At 43.7% G+C, this 19,148-nt stretch overlaps 1 protein-coding gene across 3 annotated transcripts in view; it reads left to right on the top strand.

The window, feature by feature from the left end:
* CEP131 (centrosomal protein 131) overlaps nt 1-19,148 on the top strand; it is a 126,579-nt gene that overhangs the window by 39,240 nt on the left and 68,191 nt on the right. For 2 of the 3 annotated variants that reach the window (XM_033961698.1, XM_033961699.1), the window contains exons 15-16: nt 10,889-11,014; nt 11,096-11,212. The exons of the other annotated variant lie outside the window; for it this stretch is intronic. In XM_033961698.1, the coding sequence (XP_033817589.1) occupies nt 10,889-11,014; nt 11,096-11,212 (243 nt within the window). The remainder of the gene's footprint in view (nt 1-10,888; nt 11,015-11,095; nt 11,213-19,148) is intronic. 3 annotated transcript variants of the gene reach the window in all.

Genomic DNA, 19,148 nt, shown 5'->3' with positions numbered 1-19,148 from the left:
TATCAACACAATGCGTTCAACAATCTTCTCCGTTACCACACCCTTAATTTGGAATTCTACACCGATCCTTTTAAGGAAAGAAGCATCCCTAGACCGCTTTAAATCAAAATTCAAAACCTTTCTATTTAAGGACGCTTTTGATTTATAACCAAGTTTCAAGTTTCAAGTTTATTTACATTTGATGTATCGCTTATTACAAATTTCTAAGCGATGTACAATTTAAAAACCAGCAGATTGTGGTAATACATACAATTTTACTACTTTGGACAGTTGACAAAACAAATTTAGACAAACATGATTGAGAAGGAAGGAAGGGGAAAGTTACAATTACATTATTTGTTAAAATTTACATAGAGGGGAGAGTACAATAGGTATAAATAGGGAAAAAAAGGAAAAAAAAAGGTATAAATAGGAAAAAAAAAACAAAAAAAAAGGAAAAAAAAAAAAAAAAAAAAATAGAAGAAGAGAATCTTAAGAACATATGCGTTTATAAGAAAGATCATTTCATAAGTCAAATGCATCTTGAAACAAGTAGGTTTTTAACAATTTTTTAAAAGAGACAAGATCCTTTTCATTTTTAATAAAGTTTGGGAGAGCGTTCCATAATGAGGGGGCCACCACTGAAAACATATCTTTACGTCTCGTGCCAATAATTCTTAATGAAGGGACTGAAAGTTGGTTAGATAAAGATGATCTTAAGGATCGCGGAGGATTATACGGAACTATCATTTTTGATATAAAAAGGGGTTCGTTTGATATTAAAGTTTTGTAAACTAAGAATAAGATTTTAAAGGTGATTCGGTGAGAGATTGGAAGCCAGTGAGATTTAATGAGTAAAGGGGTGACATGATCGTATTTCTTAGCTTTATAGATTAATTTAATAGCAGTATTTTGTATGATTTGTAGTCGTCTCCTTTCTTTCTGAGATATGTTTATTAGGAGAGAATTACAGTAGTCTAATTTTGAAATAATTAATGAGTGAATCAGAATGTTTATAGATTTTGGGTCTAAGAAAGTAGAAATTGAGCGTAAAAGACGGAGTCTGTAAAAACAGGATTTAACTGTTTCGCTGATATGATAATGAAATGAAAGATCCGTGTCGATTATTACCCCGAGAATTTTCATTTGTGAAACAGAATCGAGAGGGGAGTCATCTAGTAAGAATGGAGTTTTTAGAGTTATGTCACTTTTCCATGTAAAAAGCATTGTTTTAGTTTTTTGAGCATTCAGGGATAATTTGTTGTCAATTAACCAGTTTTTTATTAGATCAAGTTTGTCGTTGATATTTTTTATTTCTTCTGCCGTTTCAGGATTAAGAGGGTGCATGAGTTGGATGTCATCTGCGTAAGAGAAAGCTGTGAAACCCAGTGATTGTGCAGTGGTAATAAGCGGAGATAAAAAAATGTTAAATAAAAGAGGGGATAATATAGAGCCTTGAGGGACTCCATATGATAATGTAAAGCTTTCAGAAAAAACATCATTGAATTTGACCTTAGAGGTCCGGTCAGATAGAAATGACGTTAACCACTCGAGGATTTGTCCTTGTATGCCTATTGATTGCAAACGGCTAAGCAATAGATTATGATCAATTGTGTCAAATGCCGCAGATAAATCTAAAGAAATGAGCGCAACAGATTTGTGGTTGTCGAGATAGTAATGAATGTTAGTTACCAGACCAATCATAGAATGTTCTGTACTGTAATGTTTTCTGAAACCGGTTTGGTTTGGATGTAGAGCATTTGTGGATTCAATGAAGTCCGTCAATTGTTCAAAGACAATTTTTTCAGAGAGCTTCATTAGGAAAGGTAGATTGGAGATAGGACGGTAATTGGATATGTCATCTTGGTTGATTTTCATATTTTTCCTGATTGGAGTAATGATAGAGGATTTCCACGAGATTGGTACAGTGACAGATGAAAAACTCTTGTGAATAAGGGAGAGAATAAAAGGACCGATATTTTGGAAAAATTTCTTTAGATAGTACGGTGGAATGATTTCCAAGGATGAGCCTTTTAGGTTAATTGATTTAAAGTGTCTTTCTAGATCTTCCAAAGTTGGAACTCTGAGGTTTAAACATTTTGCTACTGGAATGATAGTATTTGTATTTTGATTTTCTGGTACCGGAAGGATTGTTGTATTATTAGTGATTTTGAATTTTTGTCTAATCTTTTCAATCTTATTGCAAAAGTAATCTGCTAGGTCTTGAGCTGTTAAAGTTGGTTTTTGAGTTGACTTGTTCCTTTGTTTATCGGGATTTAATGATTTTAAAATGTTATATAAGACTGCAGTGTTTTTTGATTTTTGGATCTTATCATTGTAATAATATTTTTTTGCTTGAACTATTTTGTCTTTGTAATAAGTGGCGATGTCTTTAAATCTTTGAAGATTAATGAGAGTTTTTGAGGAGCGCCATTTCCTTTCAGAGGCGCGGAGTTGCGTTTTTATTTGGGATAATTCCTTGGAATACCATGGATTGTTGGATTTACGATTCGATATTATTTTGGTGATAATTGGTGCTTTAGTATTTATAATGGATTCTAAAGTCAAATTCCAAAACTGAAGTTGTTCTTCGATGCTATTAAATTGTTGAATGTTTGTTGAGGGATTGAAATAAGGTATGATGTCGGAGGTTTCTAGTTTTGAAAAGTCTCTGTATGAGATTGTTTTAATTTCCGAGTGAGTATTTATGGAAAAAGGTTCCTTAAAATAAAAATTAATAGCAATAAAATTGTGATCCGACCATGGGACTGCCAAAATATTTGGTACTGAGTTGGAGATTAAGGGATTCGTGGATCTCAGGATCATGTCTAAGATATGTTGGGCTTGATGTGTGGGTTCATGAATCAATGTTTTCAATTCTAAGTCTTTGAGAAGGTTTAAAGTGTCAGAGGTATTAGGGTTATTGCAGTTATCAAAATGAATATTAAGGTCTCCCAATATGATTGGATATGTAGCAGTTGAACAAAAGTCAAAAAGTAAGTTATGGAATAATGTTAGTTTCGAATAATCAATTGGAGGTGGAATGTATATTAAGAGAAGATCAATTTTTATTTTCAGGTTAACTTTGATATGAAGGAATTCAATTATAGAGTTGTTGATCGATTGGTCTTGAGGAATGATTAGGCTATTTTGGAATATTATAGCTAATCCACCACCTTTCCGATTATGACGGTGGTTCCATATGAAATCATAATTAGGGGGGCAGCAAAAAGAAAGATAGGCTTCCTCACCTTCAGACAGCCAGGTTTCGGTAATGCAGAGAATGTGTAAATTGTGTTGAAGAATAGAGTCTTTTATCAGATGATATTTAGTTTTAAGGGATCTAGAGTTAATTAGGCCTAGTTTTAGGTTTAAAGATTTCGGGTTACTGTAAATTTGAGGTTGTGAAGTATTATTTGAATCTGAAGTGTTTAGTTGAAAGTTATTAATGGTTATTGGTAATAACGAACTTGGTATTAATCTTTGAGGTCTATCATAATTGAGTCTATTGTTTAGTTGAACAGGAATGTTTTGTGGATCCATATTTCTGAACGAATAAATATTAGTAAAAGTATTTAAACGAAACAAAAGAAAAAGGAAAAAAACTAATCAGGTAATAATCATTCCCTTGCACTTGGGAATCAGGGGCATCGAACATGAAGTAGAAAGATCGTTAACGGGCGCGTCCTCGGGGTGCGACCGAAGGAGCGAACAAAGGAGCAGGTTCTGCTCCTTTAGCGTGCTCCTTCGGCGCGCGCCAAAGGCGCGCGCCTTTGCGGCGTGCGCCGCAAATGAACCTATTATATAGGACATGCGCTGACCTGCTTAGGGGCGGAGTCCGGCGGGCCGCCGCAAAGCGGCGGCAGAGGAGATGAGGACAGAAAGACTGCTTAGGGGCGGACAGAAAGACTACAAGGTAAAATAAGCACAGAAATTAAAATTTAACAGATAAAAAATCAATAAAACGCTAAGACAATAAAAACTTCGTGCAGCCAGTTGGTGAGGATTAAGGATGCCCTGAATTAAAATCTCTCAGTCCTAATTCCCTTCCTTATGTGTTTACCTTTATTGGCCTTCTGTTCTATAAACTGATGTAGTTTCTTCACCCTTCCCATCTTTTCCAGTATGTCTGGTTGACATATTATTTGTTTGGACATGTTTGTTGAACTGTTTTATTTAATACCCAATTTTAAAGTTATGTACTCCGCTTAGAAGTTTGAATAAGCGGAATAATACATTTTAAATAAACTTGGAATACAGTTGTCAGTGGGTAGCATGGGTTGAAAGAAATATCCTTCTGGAGATCTGTGTGTGGATCTAGTAGGTTCATAGAGCCAGCCAGTATGAGAAATACAAGGGTTAAATGAAATGTAACGCAGAGCACCGCTGCCAAGCTAATTTTTGCTAAGAGTAAATTCGATCGGGTAACCCCATTGCTCAAGGAATTACATTGGCTTCCAGTGTATCTTAGAATTCAAGTGCGTTTGTATTGCATTTTAAATTCTCTTTGGCATCTTTATTACCTTTGGTTCCTCTAGATTGAAATGTACACAGATCTCATCTTGCTAAGAGTTCAAATAAATTAAAATTTACATTTCTTTAGCACTCTCCAGACCGGTATAGTTAATCTTACAAGCGGGTATAAATCTCATCATGACCAGCAGGTGGAGACTGAAACAAAACTGTGGAATAGTACATAATAGGTACCTTCCTCTATTCCTATCAGTCTACCAAATAGCCAAGCAGAACAAATAACTTGCAACAGAAATAAATAAGACTCCGAACAGGAGTATCAACTAACATACCCAAAGGCTGTTGGAAAATGCAAAGGCGAGATCCCAGCAAGAAAATGTCCCCACAGCTCACCAGCTATGCCAGCCGAGCCACAGCCACTGTTCTTCAATTCTCCCCGGCCCTAGAAAAATACTAGAACCCACAGAAAAAACAAAAAGTTCATGTGCCACAGCCACGAGAACACGACAATAGACAGGGTGGGGACCTATTCCGGTCTGGAGAAGCAAAAAGTAAATTAGCAGGTAAGAACCTAATTTCTCCTTCCTTTAGGGGTAAAAATAGAACTTACAAGAGATTCAACCACTCTTTTCATTTTCAAACTAACTGAGCTCTGGAATGAGTTACCGCTTTCACTTAGAAGTCTAGGCCCCTTGGTCGTGGCAGTCGGACGCGTTTAGAACTACTCCTGCCTCCTTTTCGTGGCTCTTTGGAGTATGCCTAAGAGAAGCGGTAGAGTGGCTGTTTCAGCCCGACAGTCCAAACCTACCTTGATGAGACAGGACGCTCTTACGGGCTTTGTGTCATCCTCACCTCAGGACAAACCTGCTGTGCTGGATGCGAGGGAGGTGTCGGCTTTGGGAAGTGAAGTTTCGCTTAGCCCTTCGGTACCAGCCCCTCCCCTGCAGCCGAGAGAGAGGGGGGAATACCGACAGACACTTCGGTGGAGGGAGGAATGCAGCCGCTGGAGCTTCTGGGCATGCCTGCTCCCCAGGAGTCCCCGGCTGGAGAATCTGTGGCGGGAGAGGGAATTGTTGCCTCACGGACAGTATTAACTATTCAGCCTCTTACTAGACCTGCTGAGGTCACATTGGATTCTATTTGGATAGCGTTGGACTCCCTCTATAAAGTATGCCAAGGAATCTTTCCTCTTGTTCAAACCCAAACTTCTAAATTAAACAAGTTTGAAGAGGAATTAAAGTCACAGGGAGAGAAATTTAAATGTTTGGAACAAACAATTCAAAATGTGCAAGCCTCATCTGGAGCCATATTACAGGATAAGTTGGTCTTACTGAGGAAAGTAGAGAACTTTGAGAACTTTACGAAGCAATTGAACCTTAGACTTTTGAACTTTCACAAGATATTGACAATATCACCTAAGGAAACATTTTATAAATTCCTGAAAGAAGTGTTTAAATTCCCAGATGAAGGACTTACACCTTTACATAAATATATTTTTTGCCGGTGTTTTCAAAAAAATCTTCCTTTTCTGACCCTGAGACTGAACCTCAGGCAGTAACTTTGAGTCTATGGACCTTTCAAATATATTAGAAAGCTCTCAAGAGGAAGTTGTTATGTTTAAATCTTTTGATTAATTTTTCAAAAAACACACACAGTAAAAGAGCATATACAATACAGAAAGTTTCAGAGTAAAAAGAAATTTATCCGTGGGCACCCAGGTACAGTTCCACATAGATTTGATCTGTAAACAGAGGCATCTCCAGTAAGCCTGAATGCCTGGACAAGACCAAAACATATGTCCCAGAGTGGCTCTGGAGGCCGCACATTTAGGGCAACTGTCCGTAGGGCTAATATGCGCCTTGTAAGCTCTGTTGGTGCAAAATAAGCTCGAACCACAAATTTATAGTACCGCTTTCTTTCAGCTGCAGAGACCAACAATTGTGCCCCAAGCTTGACACTCCGCATAAGCAGGGCAGCAGAAATTTTCAGGTGAAGATCTTGAGTCCTTTTGGTCGCCAGGGTCTCATAATCCAAATGTCCAGCCAGCTCCTGCAAAAAGCGGTGATGAAGGCGCAGCGGTATGGGTACCTGTGGAGTAAAACAGCCTCTCTTGAATATCTTCCGACAAAGCCAGGCTGGGGAGAGAATGGACATAGTTCTACAGTTGTCAATAAGAGAACCAATCCCCAGCCACCAGGTGAAAGGAGTCTTTTAACATCTGAAATGACTGCATCGTATCATCAGACTGTAACACCTGAGACAAATAGTACAAAAACCCTTCCTAGACCACAAAGGAAACAACCCAGGACTCATTCCAGGGATAAAGTCCCCATTACCCCCAATAGGCAAACATGGTGTCACATTAAACCGAATAGCCAGTTGTGTACATAATGGTTTCCAAGTTTTGTGCGCTGGATAAGCATTTCGCATGGAGTAAGGAACTAAAATGATGAGGGAGTAGGCAAGACATTCCACCTCTGTGGCTGAGAAATGACAAGTCCTACAGAACCAATCATTCACCATCTAAGTTGACAAGCCAAGTTAAGTCTCCCCAAGTGCAATAATCCTAGACCCCCTTGATCAGTAGAAAGTGTGAGTGTGTGCAAAGGAATCCTCGAGCGTTTAACACCCCCCCCCCCCTCACACACACACACACACAAGTACTTAGTCAGAGAGCGGTTTAGTAACCGTAAATAATGGCGCTGTATGAGCAATGGTAATGTTTGAAGGAGGTAAAGCCACTGGGGTATCACCATCATATTGTACAGTGCAATTCTACCAAGAAGAGTCAAGTGTTAAGATCTCCATGCCCATACCCTTTGTCCAGTTTTCGCAAGCATTGGAAGCACGTTAAGTGTGTAAAGTTCAGTCAGGTCCTGAGGTATAGTAATGCCTAAATAACGTAAGGAAGATGAGGCCCATTCTAAGGGGAAGGGTCCTGTCCAAGTATCTTGAACATCCACCTGTAAGGGAAGCACCATAGACTTTTGCCTATTCAGCGTCAATCCAGAGAAAAGGTGGAACTCATCTAGAAGCTCCAGAGCTTAGGCAAAGATCTCTGGGGCCGAGCCAATGCAAGTAAGAGGTCATCAGCAAAGGCCAACACCTGCAATTGTGAAGATCCTCTGGATGTCCAACCAACTCTCTGGATAGTACGGAGAAGAGGCTCTAAGTATATTAGGAAAAGCAATGGGGACAATGGGCATCCCTGACGTGTCCCTCCACCAACCTCAAAGGTTACGAGCTTCTTGTGACATTTGTGTTCCAACAAGATAAGGAAGTACTTCGCCTTTTTTTTACGCAAGGAGAAACTTCCTTCTTGGAAAGAAAAATTTCTATGTTCCCAGATGTTTCAAGAACAAAGCAAACAAGAAGGGAAAGGTTCCTGGAAATGTAAGAAGATGTGAAATCATTGGGAGCTAAATTTCAGTTACGGTATCCCTGTAAATGTTTGATTTATTTAGATCAAAATTCCTATGTGTTACAATTGAGAAGTGTTCAGAAATTTGGTTGCAACATGAGAACACTAGCATGAAACGCCACAGAGGCAATTGCAAAGATGTGTCTGTCTTTCCCTATCTGCTATACAGCCCCGGCTTAGTGCCATGTGATTTTTCCATCTCTATCCAAAATTGAAGGAACGCCTCTTGGCAGAAAGGACTGTGCGCATCTGATTGAAGAGACAAGATAATAATAACTTTATTTTTGTATACCGCAATACCACAAGCAGTTCAGATCGCTTTACAGAGGAAGAGACTGTACACAGACAGCGATGTTACAGAGAAAGACTTTCAAATTACATTAGCATGCCAAGAGTAGTCAAGATTTATCCAGAAGCATTTCAGAGATATAACAAGATGTACAGTTCTTTCATGAGAGTTTTCAAAAAATTGTCCATCATTGGTAGAAATGTGTGGCAAATGATGGCAACCATTACAAAAAAACATTTTTCTAATAAAAGCGAGTTTCAGGAAATTATTAGGAAAGGGTGGTACATAAGACTAAAAATATACAGTAAAACCATGGTTTGCGAGCATAATTTGTTCCAGAAGCATGCTTGTATTCCAAAGCACTCGTATATCAAAGTGAATTTCCTCATAGGAAATAATGGAAACTCAGACAATTCGTTCCACAACCCAAAAACTTTAATACAAAATACTAAACGTACTTGCTCATTTAGAACAATCACTACATTCCTTCAGCGTCAGAGAGAGAACCATTGGCTCAGATGTGATGATTTGATGCGTGTATACTGTATGTACTCATATTGCAAGACTTGTTCACTAACTCTTGCAGTGTCAGAGAGAGAAGAACCATCGGCTCAGTTGTGATGTGTGTACACTATACGTACTTGTATTGCAAGACGTCACTTGTATATCAAGTTAAAATGTAATCAAATGTTTTGCTTGTCTTGCAAAACACTTGCAAATGAAGTTACTTGCAATCCAAAGTTTTACTGTAATGCCTCAGTATCGCTACATGGTGTGACCTCACCTTGAGTATTACATTCAGATTTGGTGTCATATCTCAAAAAAAATATATGGAATCAGAAAAGGTTCAAGGAAGAGTGACCAAAATGATATGAAACTCTTCTTATATGAGGAAAGGCTAAAGAGGTTGATGCTCTTCATCTTGGAAAGAGTTGACTAAAAGGGAATATGATTGAGGGCTACAAAATCCTGAGTGGTTTAAAGTGGGTAAAAGTGAATCAGTTTTTTTTACTTTTTCAAAATGCAAAGACTAGGGGACGCTCAATGAAGTCGCAAGGAAATGCCTTTGAAACCAATAGGAGGAAATACTTTTTCACTTGACGAATAGTTGAGCTCTGGAACTCATTTCCAGAGAATGTGGTAACAGTGATTAGGACCCAAAGTGGTGAACTGGGTCAGAAACTGGCTGTCGGATAGATTCCAGAGGGTGGTGGTTAATGGAAGTCGCTCGAAGGAAGGAAAGGTGACTAGTGGAGTCCCTCAGGGTTCGGTGCTGGGGCCAATCCTGTTCAATATGTTTGTGAGTGACATTGCTGAAGGGTTAGAAGGAAAAGTGTGCCTTTTTGCAGATGATACCAAGATTTGTAACAGAGTAGACACCGAAGAGGGAGTGGAAAATATGAAAAAGGATCTACAAAAGTTAGAGGAATGGTCTAATGCCTGGCAACTAAAATTCAATGCAAAGAAATGCAGAGTAATGCATTTGGGGATTAATAATAGGAAGGAACCGTATATGCTGGGAGGAGAGAAGCTGATATGCACGGACGGGGAGAGGGACCTTGGGGTGATAGTGTCCGAAGATCTAAAGGCGAAAAAACAGTGTGACAAGGCAGTGGCTGCTGCCAGAAGGATTCTGGGCTGTATAAAGAGAGGCGTAGTCAGTAGAAGGAAGAAGGTGTTGATGCCCCTGTACAGGTCATTGGTAAGGCCCCACTTGGAGTATTGTGTTCAGTTTTGGAGACCGTATCTGACGAAAGACGTAAGAAGACTTGAGGCGGTCCAGAGGAGGGCGACGAAAATGATAGGAGGCTTGCGCCAGAAGACGTATAAGGAGAGACTGGAAGCCCTGAATATGTATACCCTAGAGGAAAGGAGAGACAGGGGAGATATGATTCAGACGTTCAAAGGATTCTGGGCTGACTTGCACGGTCTGTGTCTGTGTATGGCCGTTTGGTGGAGGATGGGCAGGGGAGGGCTTCAATGGCTGGGAGGGTGTATATGGGCTGGAGTAAGTCTTAACAGAGATTTCGGCAGTTGGAACCCAAGCATAGTACCGGGTAAAGCTTTGGATTCTTGCCCAGAAATAGCTAAGAAAAAAAAAAAATTAAATTGAATCAGGTTGGGCAGACTGGATGGACCATTCGGGTCTTTATCTGCCGTCATCTACTATGTTACCATGACCCAGTATGGCTATTCTCATGTTTTTATTCATTACAGTATCTTCATTTTGAACATTACGGAGGTGAAGGCATTACTTTTTCATTTAACCCTTGTACTTTCTACCTTGGCATCTAGACTTTCAAAGGAGCATTTTCTAGGGATGCATTGTTTGGAGCATGTTTTTGGTGAGATCGGAATTATTGTATTTTCATGTCTACATATGGTAGTTTTTGTAGAGAATCTACCTTCACCAAAATCAGCATGTGTATTCCTCTCTCTCGGACTTTCTGCAGAGTCTGTGGTAAGAAGCACCTGCCAACTTCATCTCATAGCAAAGACTTTGTTTTCCCGTACTCCATTTTTGTCAGCTGTGGACACATCTCCAGTGCTGTGGTGTTCCCCTCATTTCCTACATGTTTTCCTTCCTCTCCCCTTCAGAAGTGTTGCCAGGCTTGAGATCTGGTCAGTGAAGTAGTGATATCCCAGCAGGCTGCTAGTCACTGTAGCGATCAAGGACCTTCAAAGACTTGGAAGCCTGACTAGTCCCCTTTTACTCCATCCACCAGGCGCAGCAGCGAGAGCTGACTGTCCGACACATGAAGGAGACAGAGAAGGAGCTGAATCAGCAGTGGAAGCACCAGCGGGAGGAGTATGAGGCGACGATCCAGAGACACCTCAGTTTCATAGATCAGGTAGATCCGACATCCCAGAGATTTCCTTGTCCAGCCAGCCTTGTGTGCTAAGTCCTCCCTTCCCTCTTGTCTCTTTTTCAGCTGATTGATGATAAAAAGCTCCTGAGTGAGAAGTGCGAGTCTGTGGTGGCAGAACTGAAGCAGGTAGACCAGAAATACTCAAAGAAGATCACCCAGATGCAGGAGCAACATGAGTTGGTGAGAGGCAGCAAAAAAATCATGGCTGCTCTTAAAATCCTTTGTCATGGTGGATCATTTCATTAATCAGGATTTTCTATCCAAATGGGAATCTTTCTTGGACAATAGAAGGGATGGGGGATGGAAGTACAATTCATCATTCTCACTTGCTTTTCGCATGGCTACTTATTGTCAGGTGCACTAAATCAGGTTCAAGAATGGAAAAGTTCCACTCTGAACTTGTGTATAATCAAAAACACATCCAAATAATACACAATAGCTGATGCAGGGGCTAACCAATAATAAATTAGTGGAGAAAAAGACCTTTCAGTTACGGTATCCCTGTAAATGTTTGATTTATTTAGTCACCCAGGATAGAACTAAAACATATCCAAAGGGACTAACCTACTGGCACATCTTTGGCAAAAAAAACCCTCCACTTTCTATATCGCTTGGTAGACTGGTATAGTCCTTACGAATGGGTAACATGCCTCACTGCTGCTACCAGCAGGTGGAGACTGAGCTCAAACTTGTATATCAGTAGAGCATCCCCTCTTGCTACTCCAGTTTTTCTCAGTCTTTGGTAGCAGGTGGTAAGGCTTTTCAGCTCCCCTCTTAGCACTTTTGGAACTTTATGGACTCCTGGTTCCCCTTTTTGAGCCGGATAGAGCTTGGGCGGGTTCTATTTGGGGATCCGTCCGACCTCGGAGGGTGTTAAACCTGGTGGGTCTCGTGCTGGGTCCCTCCCCCCACCTCCCCATATTTTTGTAGTGGGCCTCAGCAGGCGACCTGGCCCCCTGGTTGGTCGGCCCTCCAGCTTTGAGAGCCGTGGAGTCTGTTCTGACTAAGTAAAAAGAAATAACAAAAAAATCCTGAGGTGTGCTAGTCTAAAGGGCTTTTTTTTCTGTGTTTTTTTTCTCAACTAACCGGCACTTTCTTTACAGCTAGGGCGCTTTTCAGCACAATGAGCTCTTTTAAAGGAAAAAAGTGCTCCAGGCGCAAGATTCTCGTGGACGGCCTGTGCAAGCGTTGTGCAGGCCGGAGCAGTGGGGAAGCCTCTTCGGCAGCAGATGCCGGCGGCCAGGGCACCCCGCCGCAAGTGCCTCGCAGTTCAGCTTCAGATCATGGGGAAGCCCGGTCTTCCCCCAATGCCCATGTGGGGGGGGGGGGGTCCCCAGCCACCGACAGTCAGGGAGCACAGGATTCCCTTACCGCCAGTTCGGCTGGGGATTCCCTTTTCGCGTCGGTCGGTTCCTTGGCCTCAGCGATAGGAATGTCCCAGGCTTTTCAGACATGACAGGCCGCAGGAGCTCTGATTTTGGCGGTGTCAGGTCCAATTTTGGTGGGAACCTCCTTATTTATTTCAGTTACCTCAGGTGACCTTCCCCCTGTTCTGGAAATACAGGGGCAAGGTATGTCAGGGTATCCTGCTGGGGCAGGAGGTCCCTTCGGGCCGCCAGGGGTCTTTCCCCCTGAATTTATATTAGCACTTTGTAAAGCTTATATGCTGGTGGCAGGAGGTTCCATGTCCACTCAGGGGGGAGGGTTTACCCTCGACGTCTTCCCCAGTGCGGCCCCACACAGCGGCGGTTTTGCCCCCCTCTACTTCTCTCTCATCCAAACGCCCGAGGGTCTCTTGGGATGAGGATTTTTTCCCAGAGGAGCACGAGGTGATTGATGAGGACCTGGATCCTTGGGGAGAATTCAAGGATCTTCTTGGGGGGCCGGATTCCGCCGACGAGGGGTTTGAGCATCCCCCTGCTGGCGAAGATGTGTCTGTGGTGCGCATTTTTCAGCGGTAATAGCTCCATGAGTTAATCCTTCAGGTCTCCTCAGTTTTGCACTTTGAGGACCCCATGTCGGAGCCCTCGCAAATGGTGGACCCCTTGCTTAGGGGGATTTGCTCTGCTTCCCGCTCTTTTCCTATGCATCAGGATATTCGTGACATCATGCTCCCTCAGTGACAGGTGCATAGAAGCCCCTTTTCGCTTTGCACGCTCCATGACCCGCCTGTATCCCATTCCGGAAGGGAATAGGGATACTCTGACATCGCCTGTAGTAGATGCGATGGTCTCGGCCATCTCTAAGCGGCATACCGTGCCTGTTGAGGGCGGTGCGGATTTGAAGGACCCTGAGGAGCGTAAGTTGGAGTCCCTCCTTAAACAGAGATTTGATGTTACAGCTCTATCAGTCCAGGCGGCTATGTATGGCGGGCTGGTGGCTTGGACGTGTTTTCGTTGGGCCCAGCATGTACTTGATGATAAATCTGAGAACTGGGACTTGCTAAGGCAAGAAGTTGCCAAATTGAATTGGGTGCTTCTTATCTCTCAGATGCCTTGTTATGACCTCTTGCGAGCATCTGCCAAGTCTCTGGCCTTAGGAGTGGCAGCACGTCATACCTTGTGGCTTTGCGCTTGGTCGGCGGATTCGACATCCATAGCTAAGTTGACAAAGTTTCCTTTTAAATGATTTTTCTTGTTTTGGTGATGACCTGGATAAGTTGGTTCAGACTCTCACTGATTCTAAAGTGCCTCATTTGCCTGAGGATAGGCCTAGGCCACAGGCTCGAGGCGGCGCTGCTTGTGGGTGTGATTTCTGCTGTTTCTGCTCCAGTCGAGGGACTGCTCCTTTTCAGTCTCCTGGGCTCTCAAGAGGCAGGTTCTTCCAGCGCATGCAGCCTTTCGTGGGACCCAACAGAGTGCGGGTAGCGCTCCCGTCGGGTCCCCTGCCGCCTGTCCTGCACAATGACTCCTTGCCGGCGCCCAGCTTGGTTCCGGTGGGAGCCCAGTTGAGAGACTTTACAGTGGGCAGACATCACGTTCGATCAATGGGTTCTGGAAGTGATCCGGGACGGCTATGCTCTGGAGTTCGTCCAGGTTGGTACTCGATTTACTTTGTGGTGCCAAAGAAAGAAGGGCCCTTTTGACCCATCCTGGATGTGAAGGGGGTCAACAGGGCTCTTCACGTGCCTTCCTTCCGCATGGAAACTCTGTGGTCTGTGATTCTGGCAGTTCAGCCGGGGGAGTTTCTGACCTCGATCAGACCGAGGCCTACTTACACATTCCTATTCGGGCCTCCCATCATCGCTTCCTGCGCTTTGCGATCTTGGGGCAACACTATCAGTTCTGTGCACTTCCCGTTGGTCTGGCCACGGTTCTGCAGACGTTCATCAAGGTGATGGTGGTCGTTGTGGCAGCGCTGCGCAAAGAAGGCATTCTTGTTCATCCTTATCTGGACGATTGGTTGATTCGAGCCAAGTCGTTCCAGGAGAGCACTCGGATCACAGCTTGGGTAGTGGAGTTTCTGCAGTCGCTGAGATAGGTAGTCAACCTTGCAAAGAGCCAGTTTTCTCTATCTCAGTGCCTGGAATATCTTGGGATCCTGTTCGACACCTCCTTGGGGAAGGTCTTCCTTCTGGAGGTCCGGGTGAGCAAATTACAATCTCAAATTCGCCTGCTTATGGCTCGGGCGCAGGATTTCCTTCAAGTCTTGGGGTCGATGGCAGCCTCCCTCAATGTAGTGAGGTGGTCGCGGGCACACATGCGTCCTCTTCAGTATGCTCTTCTTTGGAGATGGTCACTTCAGAGGCACAGTCTGGATCACCCTGTTCCGCTTCTGGGCTTAGCTCGGGGCAGTCTTCGCTGGTGGCTTCAGACCCTCCATCTTGTAAAGGGGTGAGTCTGGATCAGCTGCAGTGGACAGTGCTGCTCACGGATGCCAGTCTTCTCGTTTGGGGGTCTCAGTATCTAGGTCACTCAACTCAGGGCACCTGGTCCACGGAGGAGGCTTCACCCAGAGAGTGGTAGAAAACTGGAATGCTCTTCCGGAGTCTGTCATAGGGGAAAACACCCTCCAGGAATTCAAGATAAAGTTAGACAAGTTCCTGCTGAACAAGGACGTACGCTGATAGGGCTAGTCTCAGTTAGGGCGCTGGTCTTTGACCAGAGGACCACTGTGTGAGCGAACTGCTGGGCATGATGGACCACTGGTCTGACCCAGCAGTGGCAATTCTTATGTTCTTGGTTGATCAGTGTTTTGGAGACCAGAGCCATCTGTCTGGCGTTGCTAGCCTTCCAGTCCTTTCTGTGGGCAAATCAGTCAGGGTTCTGTCGGACAATGCCACGGCTGTGGCCTATGTCAATCATCAGGGGGCACCAGGAGCAATTTGGTGGCACAGGAAGCGACTCTGCTCATGGTCTGGGTGGAGTCGTACCTTCAAGAGATCTCAGCATCCCAAATAGCTGAAATGGAGAATGTTCAGGTGGACTTCCTAAGTCATCACGTGCTAAATCCTGGAGAGAGGTGTCTAAGTCCCGTGGCCTTTCAGTTGTTAGTGCAGTCTTGGGGTCAGCCCCTCATGGACCTGATGGCCACAAATGTCTACGCCAAAACGCCCCACTTCTTCAGTCGTCGCAGAGATGGTCATGCCGAGGGTCTGGATGCTCTGGTTCAACCATGGCCATCAGAGGGCATGTTGTATGTGTTCCCTCTGTGGCAGAGTTCTTCTCCGCATATTTCGCCATCTGGGCCTCGTGGTTCTGGTGGCCTTGCTGACCGTGGTACGCGGATCTGGTGAGGCATCTGGTAGCGGAACCTCTTCCTCTTCCTCTCTTGGACGACCTTCTAACTCAGGGTCCCATTCCAATGTTCGATCCGGGTCCCTTTTGTCTTAACGGCTTGGCTCTTGAAAGGGGTTGCCTAGGTAAGAAGAGGTATTCAGATAAAGTGATCTCAATGCTCTTGGGATCCTGGAGGTTTTCTACCTCTCGGGCTTATGTGAGGGTTTGGCGTCTATTTGAGGAGTGGTGTGATGCGCATGAAGTGGTCTCTTTTCGCGCTTCCCTGCCTAACATCTTATAGTTTTTGCAGGATGGCCTGGACAAGGGACTGGCTTGGTCTTCTCTCCGGGTTCAGCTTGCGGCCTTGTCAGTCTTTCGGGGGTCCTTGAAAGGTCAGCATTTGACTGCCATTCCTGATGTGATTTGCTTCTTGCGAGTGGCCAAGTTGCTCAGTCCTCCCATACAACCTTCTGTTCCATCTTGGGATCTGAATCTGGTTCTGTCCGTTCTGGTGTGCCCTCCTTTTGAACCGTTGGGCAACTGCTCTTTGAGGGACCTTACTCTTAAGGCGGTCTTCTTGGTGGCCCTTACTTCAGCTAGATGTGTTTTGAGCTGCAGGCTTTCTCTTTTAGGGCTCCCTTCTTGGAGTTTTCTAGGAAACCGGTTGTCTTGAGGCCTGTTCCTTCCTTTTTGCCAAAAGTGGGTTCTCCTTTTCATGTCAATCAATCTGTAGTCCTCCCTGTGTTGGGTTGTTGAGAGGGCTCTTCTGAGCAGAGATAGCTATGCAAGTTGGATGTCAATCGGGTCCTTCACTCTTATGTGCAGAGGATCCAGGAGATCAGGAAATCAGATCTTTGTCCTTCTAGCGGGTCCTCGAAAGGGGGATGGCGCTTCTAAGTCTACTATTGCGCGCTAGATCAAGGAGACTATTGCTTCCTCTTATCTTCTTAAGAAGAAGCCTGTTCCCGACTTTTTCAATGCTCATTCCGGTAGGGGTCAGACGGCTTCTTGGACTGAGTCTTCTCTAGTGCCTCCAGTGGATATTTGCAAGACTGCAGTTTGGTATTCTCTGCATTCCTTTGTCAGACACTACCATGTGGATGTTCATGAGCGTCGGGACGCAGTATTCGGTGAACATGTTCTGATGTTGGCTCTTCGGGGGTCCCACCCTTGATGGGTACTGCTTTGGTATGTCCCATTCGTAAGGACTATACCAGTCTACCAAGCGATACAGAAGGAGAAATTAGGTTCTTATCTGCTAATTTTCTATTAGCTTGTAGACTGGTATAGTCCCCCCACCCTGTCTGTCTTTGTGCAGTGTTTGCGGGTTTTTGCTCACGTGCAGATTTTGAATTTTTCTGCGGGTTCTAATATTTTTCTAGGGCCGGGGAGAATTACGAACAGCGGCAATGGCTCAGCTAGCTTAGCTATGGGGATGTTTTACTTCCAGGATCAAGTTCTTTACATGTTCCAACAATTGTTTAAAGATCTTTGTTGTTTTCTTACTCTCCTGTTTGGAGTGTCATTTACTGTTTTTCAGTTAAGAAATTTCCTGGGTTCTGTTTGGCTATTCGGCAAACTGGAATAGCAAGAGGGGCATGCTATACTGATATACAAGTTTGATCTCGGTCTCCACCTGCTAGTAGCAATGAGGCATATTACCCATTCATAAGGACTATACCAGTCTACAAGCTAACAGAAAGAAAATTAGCAGGTAAGAACCTAATTTATCCTTAACTCTCCTGTCTTTATTCAAAAGAATCTGTTTACCATCAATTCACAAAAGAACTTATATAAAAAAAATGTAAATCCAAGAGAAACTTATCTTTCAGATGCATAGTCCAATTATTAATGACCATAAAAGTCCTATATCACTTGTAAGTAACTATAGACCAATTGCAGGAATTCCTTTTTTAACTAAACTTACTGAGGGTCTGGTCAACTTAGTGCTCAACGAATATTTAGATTGTTTTAACATCTTATATCCTACACAATCAAGTTTCTGTCCCCATTATAGTACTGAGACAAGATCCACCTTGAATTCTCAACAATGTCACCTCCCCCACCACCCCTTACCACTGTCCACTCTGTCAACCTCCCTTCAACAACCCTTTCTTCCTTTTCTGAAGTTACGGAGAAGGAAACTGCTCACCTTCTCTCCTCTTCCAAACCCACCACCTGTTCCTCTAATCCGATTCCTACCTGCCTACTCGGATCCATCGCTTCCACTGTAATCCCTCCTATCTGTCATATATTCAACCTTTCACTCTCCACTGCTACTGTTCCAGATGTCTTCAAACATGCTATAGTTACACCCCTCCTTAAAAAGCTCTCACTATACCCTACATCCTCCTCCAACTACTGCCCTATCTCCCTCCTCCCCTTCTTATCCAAATTACTCGAATGTGCTGTTCACCGCCATTGCCTGGACTTCCTTTCCTCTCATAATATTCTTGAACCACTTCAATTGAGTTTTCGCCTTCTTCACTCTATTGAAACTGCCCTTGCTAAAGTCTCTAACGACCTACTCCTGGCCAAATCCAATGAACTCTATTCTTATTCTTCTCGATCTGTCTGCTGCCTTCGACACTGTTGATCACCACCTCCTCATCGACAAGTTGTCCTTGCTGGAATTCCAGGGTTCTGCTCTCTCCTGGTTTTCTTCTCTCTCTCTCATTGTACCTTCAGGGTATGTTACGGTGGATCCTCCTCTGATGCCATTCCACGGTCTATTGGCATATCCCAAGGCTCTGTCCTGGGCCCTCTCCTCTTTTCCATAAATATCCGCTCTCTTGGTACACTGATTTCCTCTCATAGTTTTCAATATCACCTCTATGCTGATGACTCCCAGATCTACCTCTTCACACCAGATATCTCTAGAGGAGTTCATGCCCGTATTTCAGCCTGCCTGTTCAACATTGCCACTTGGATGTCTCACCGCCATCTCAAACTGAATATGGCTAAAACTGAACTCCTTATCTTTCCGACTAAACTCCCCCCTCTTGCCATTCTCTATTTCTGTGGATAACACTATCCTCCCTGTCTCATCAACTTACAACCTTGGGGTGATCTTTGACGCCTCTCTATCCTTCTCTGCTCAGATTGCTTCATCCTCTCTAATATTACCAAAATTCGTCCTCTTCTCTCTGAACACACTACCAAAACCCTTTTCCATGCTGTCATCACCTCACGCTTCGACTACTGCAGCGTACTTCTCTCAGGCCTCCCGGCACTCATCTCTCACCTCTTCAATCTGTTCAAAATTCTGCTGCACGATTCATATTCCGTGAGAACTGCTATTCTCACATTACCCCTCTCCTCAAGTCACTTCATTGGCTCCCCATCCATTTCCGAATACAGTTTAAACTCCTCTTGCTGACTCACTCTGAAGCCCCCCC

This window comes from Geotrypetes seraphini, chromosome 10 (assembly GCF_902459505.1).
Source record: "Geotrypetes seraphini chromosome 10, aGeoSer1.1, whole genome shotgun sequence".
In the NCBI taxonomy this organism is placed as follows: domain Eukaryota; kingdom Metazoa; phylum Chordata; class Amphibia; order Gymnophiona; family Dermophiidae; genus Geotrypetes; species Geotrypetes seraphini.
This window is presented reverse-complemented; position numbering and strand designations above follow the sequence as displayed.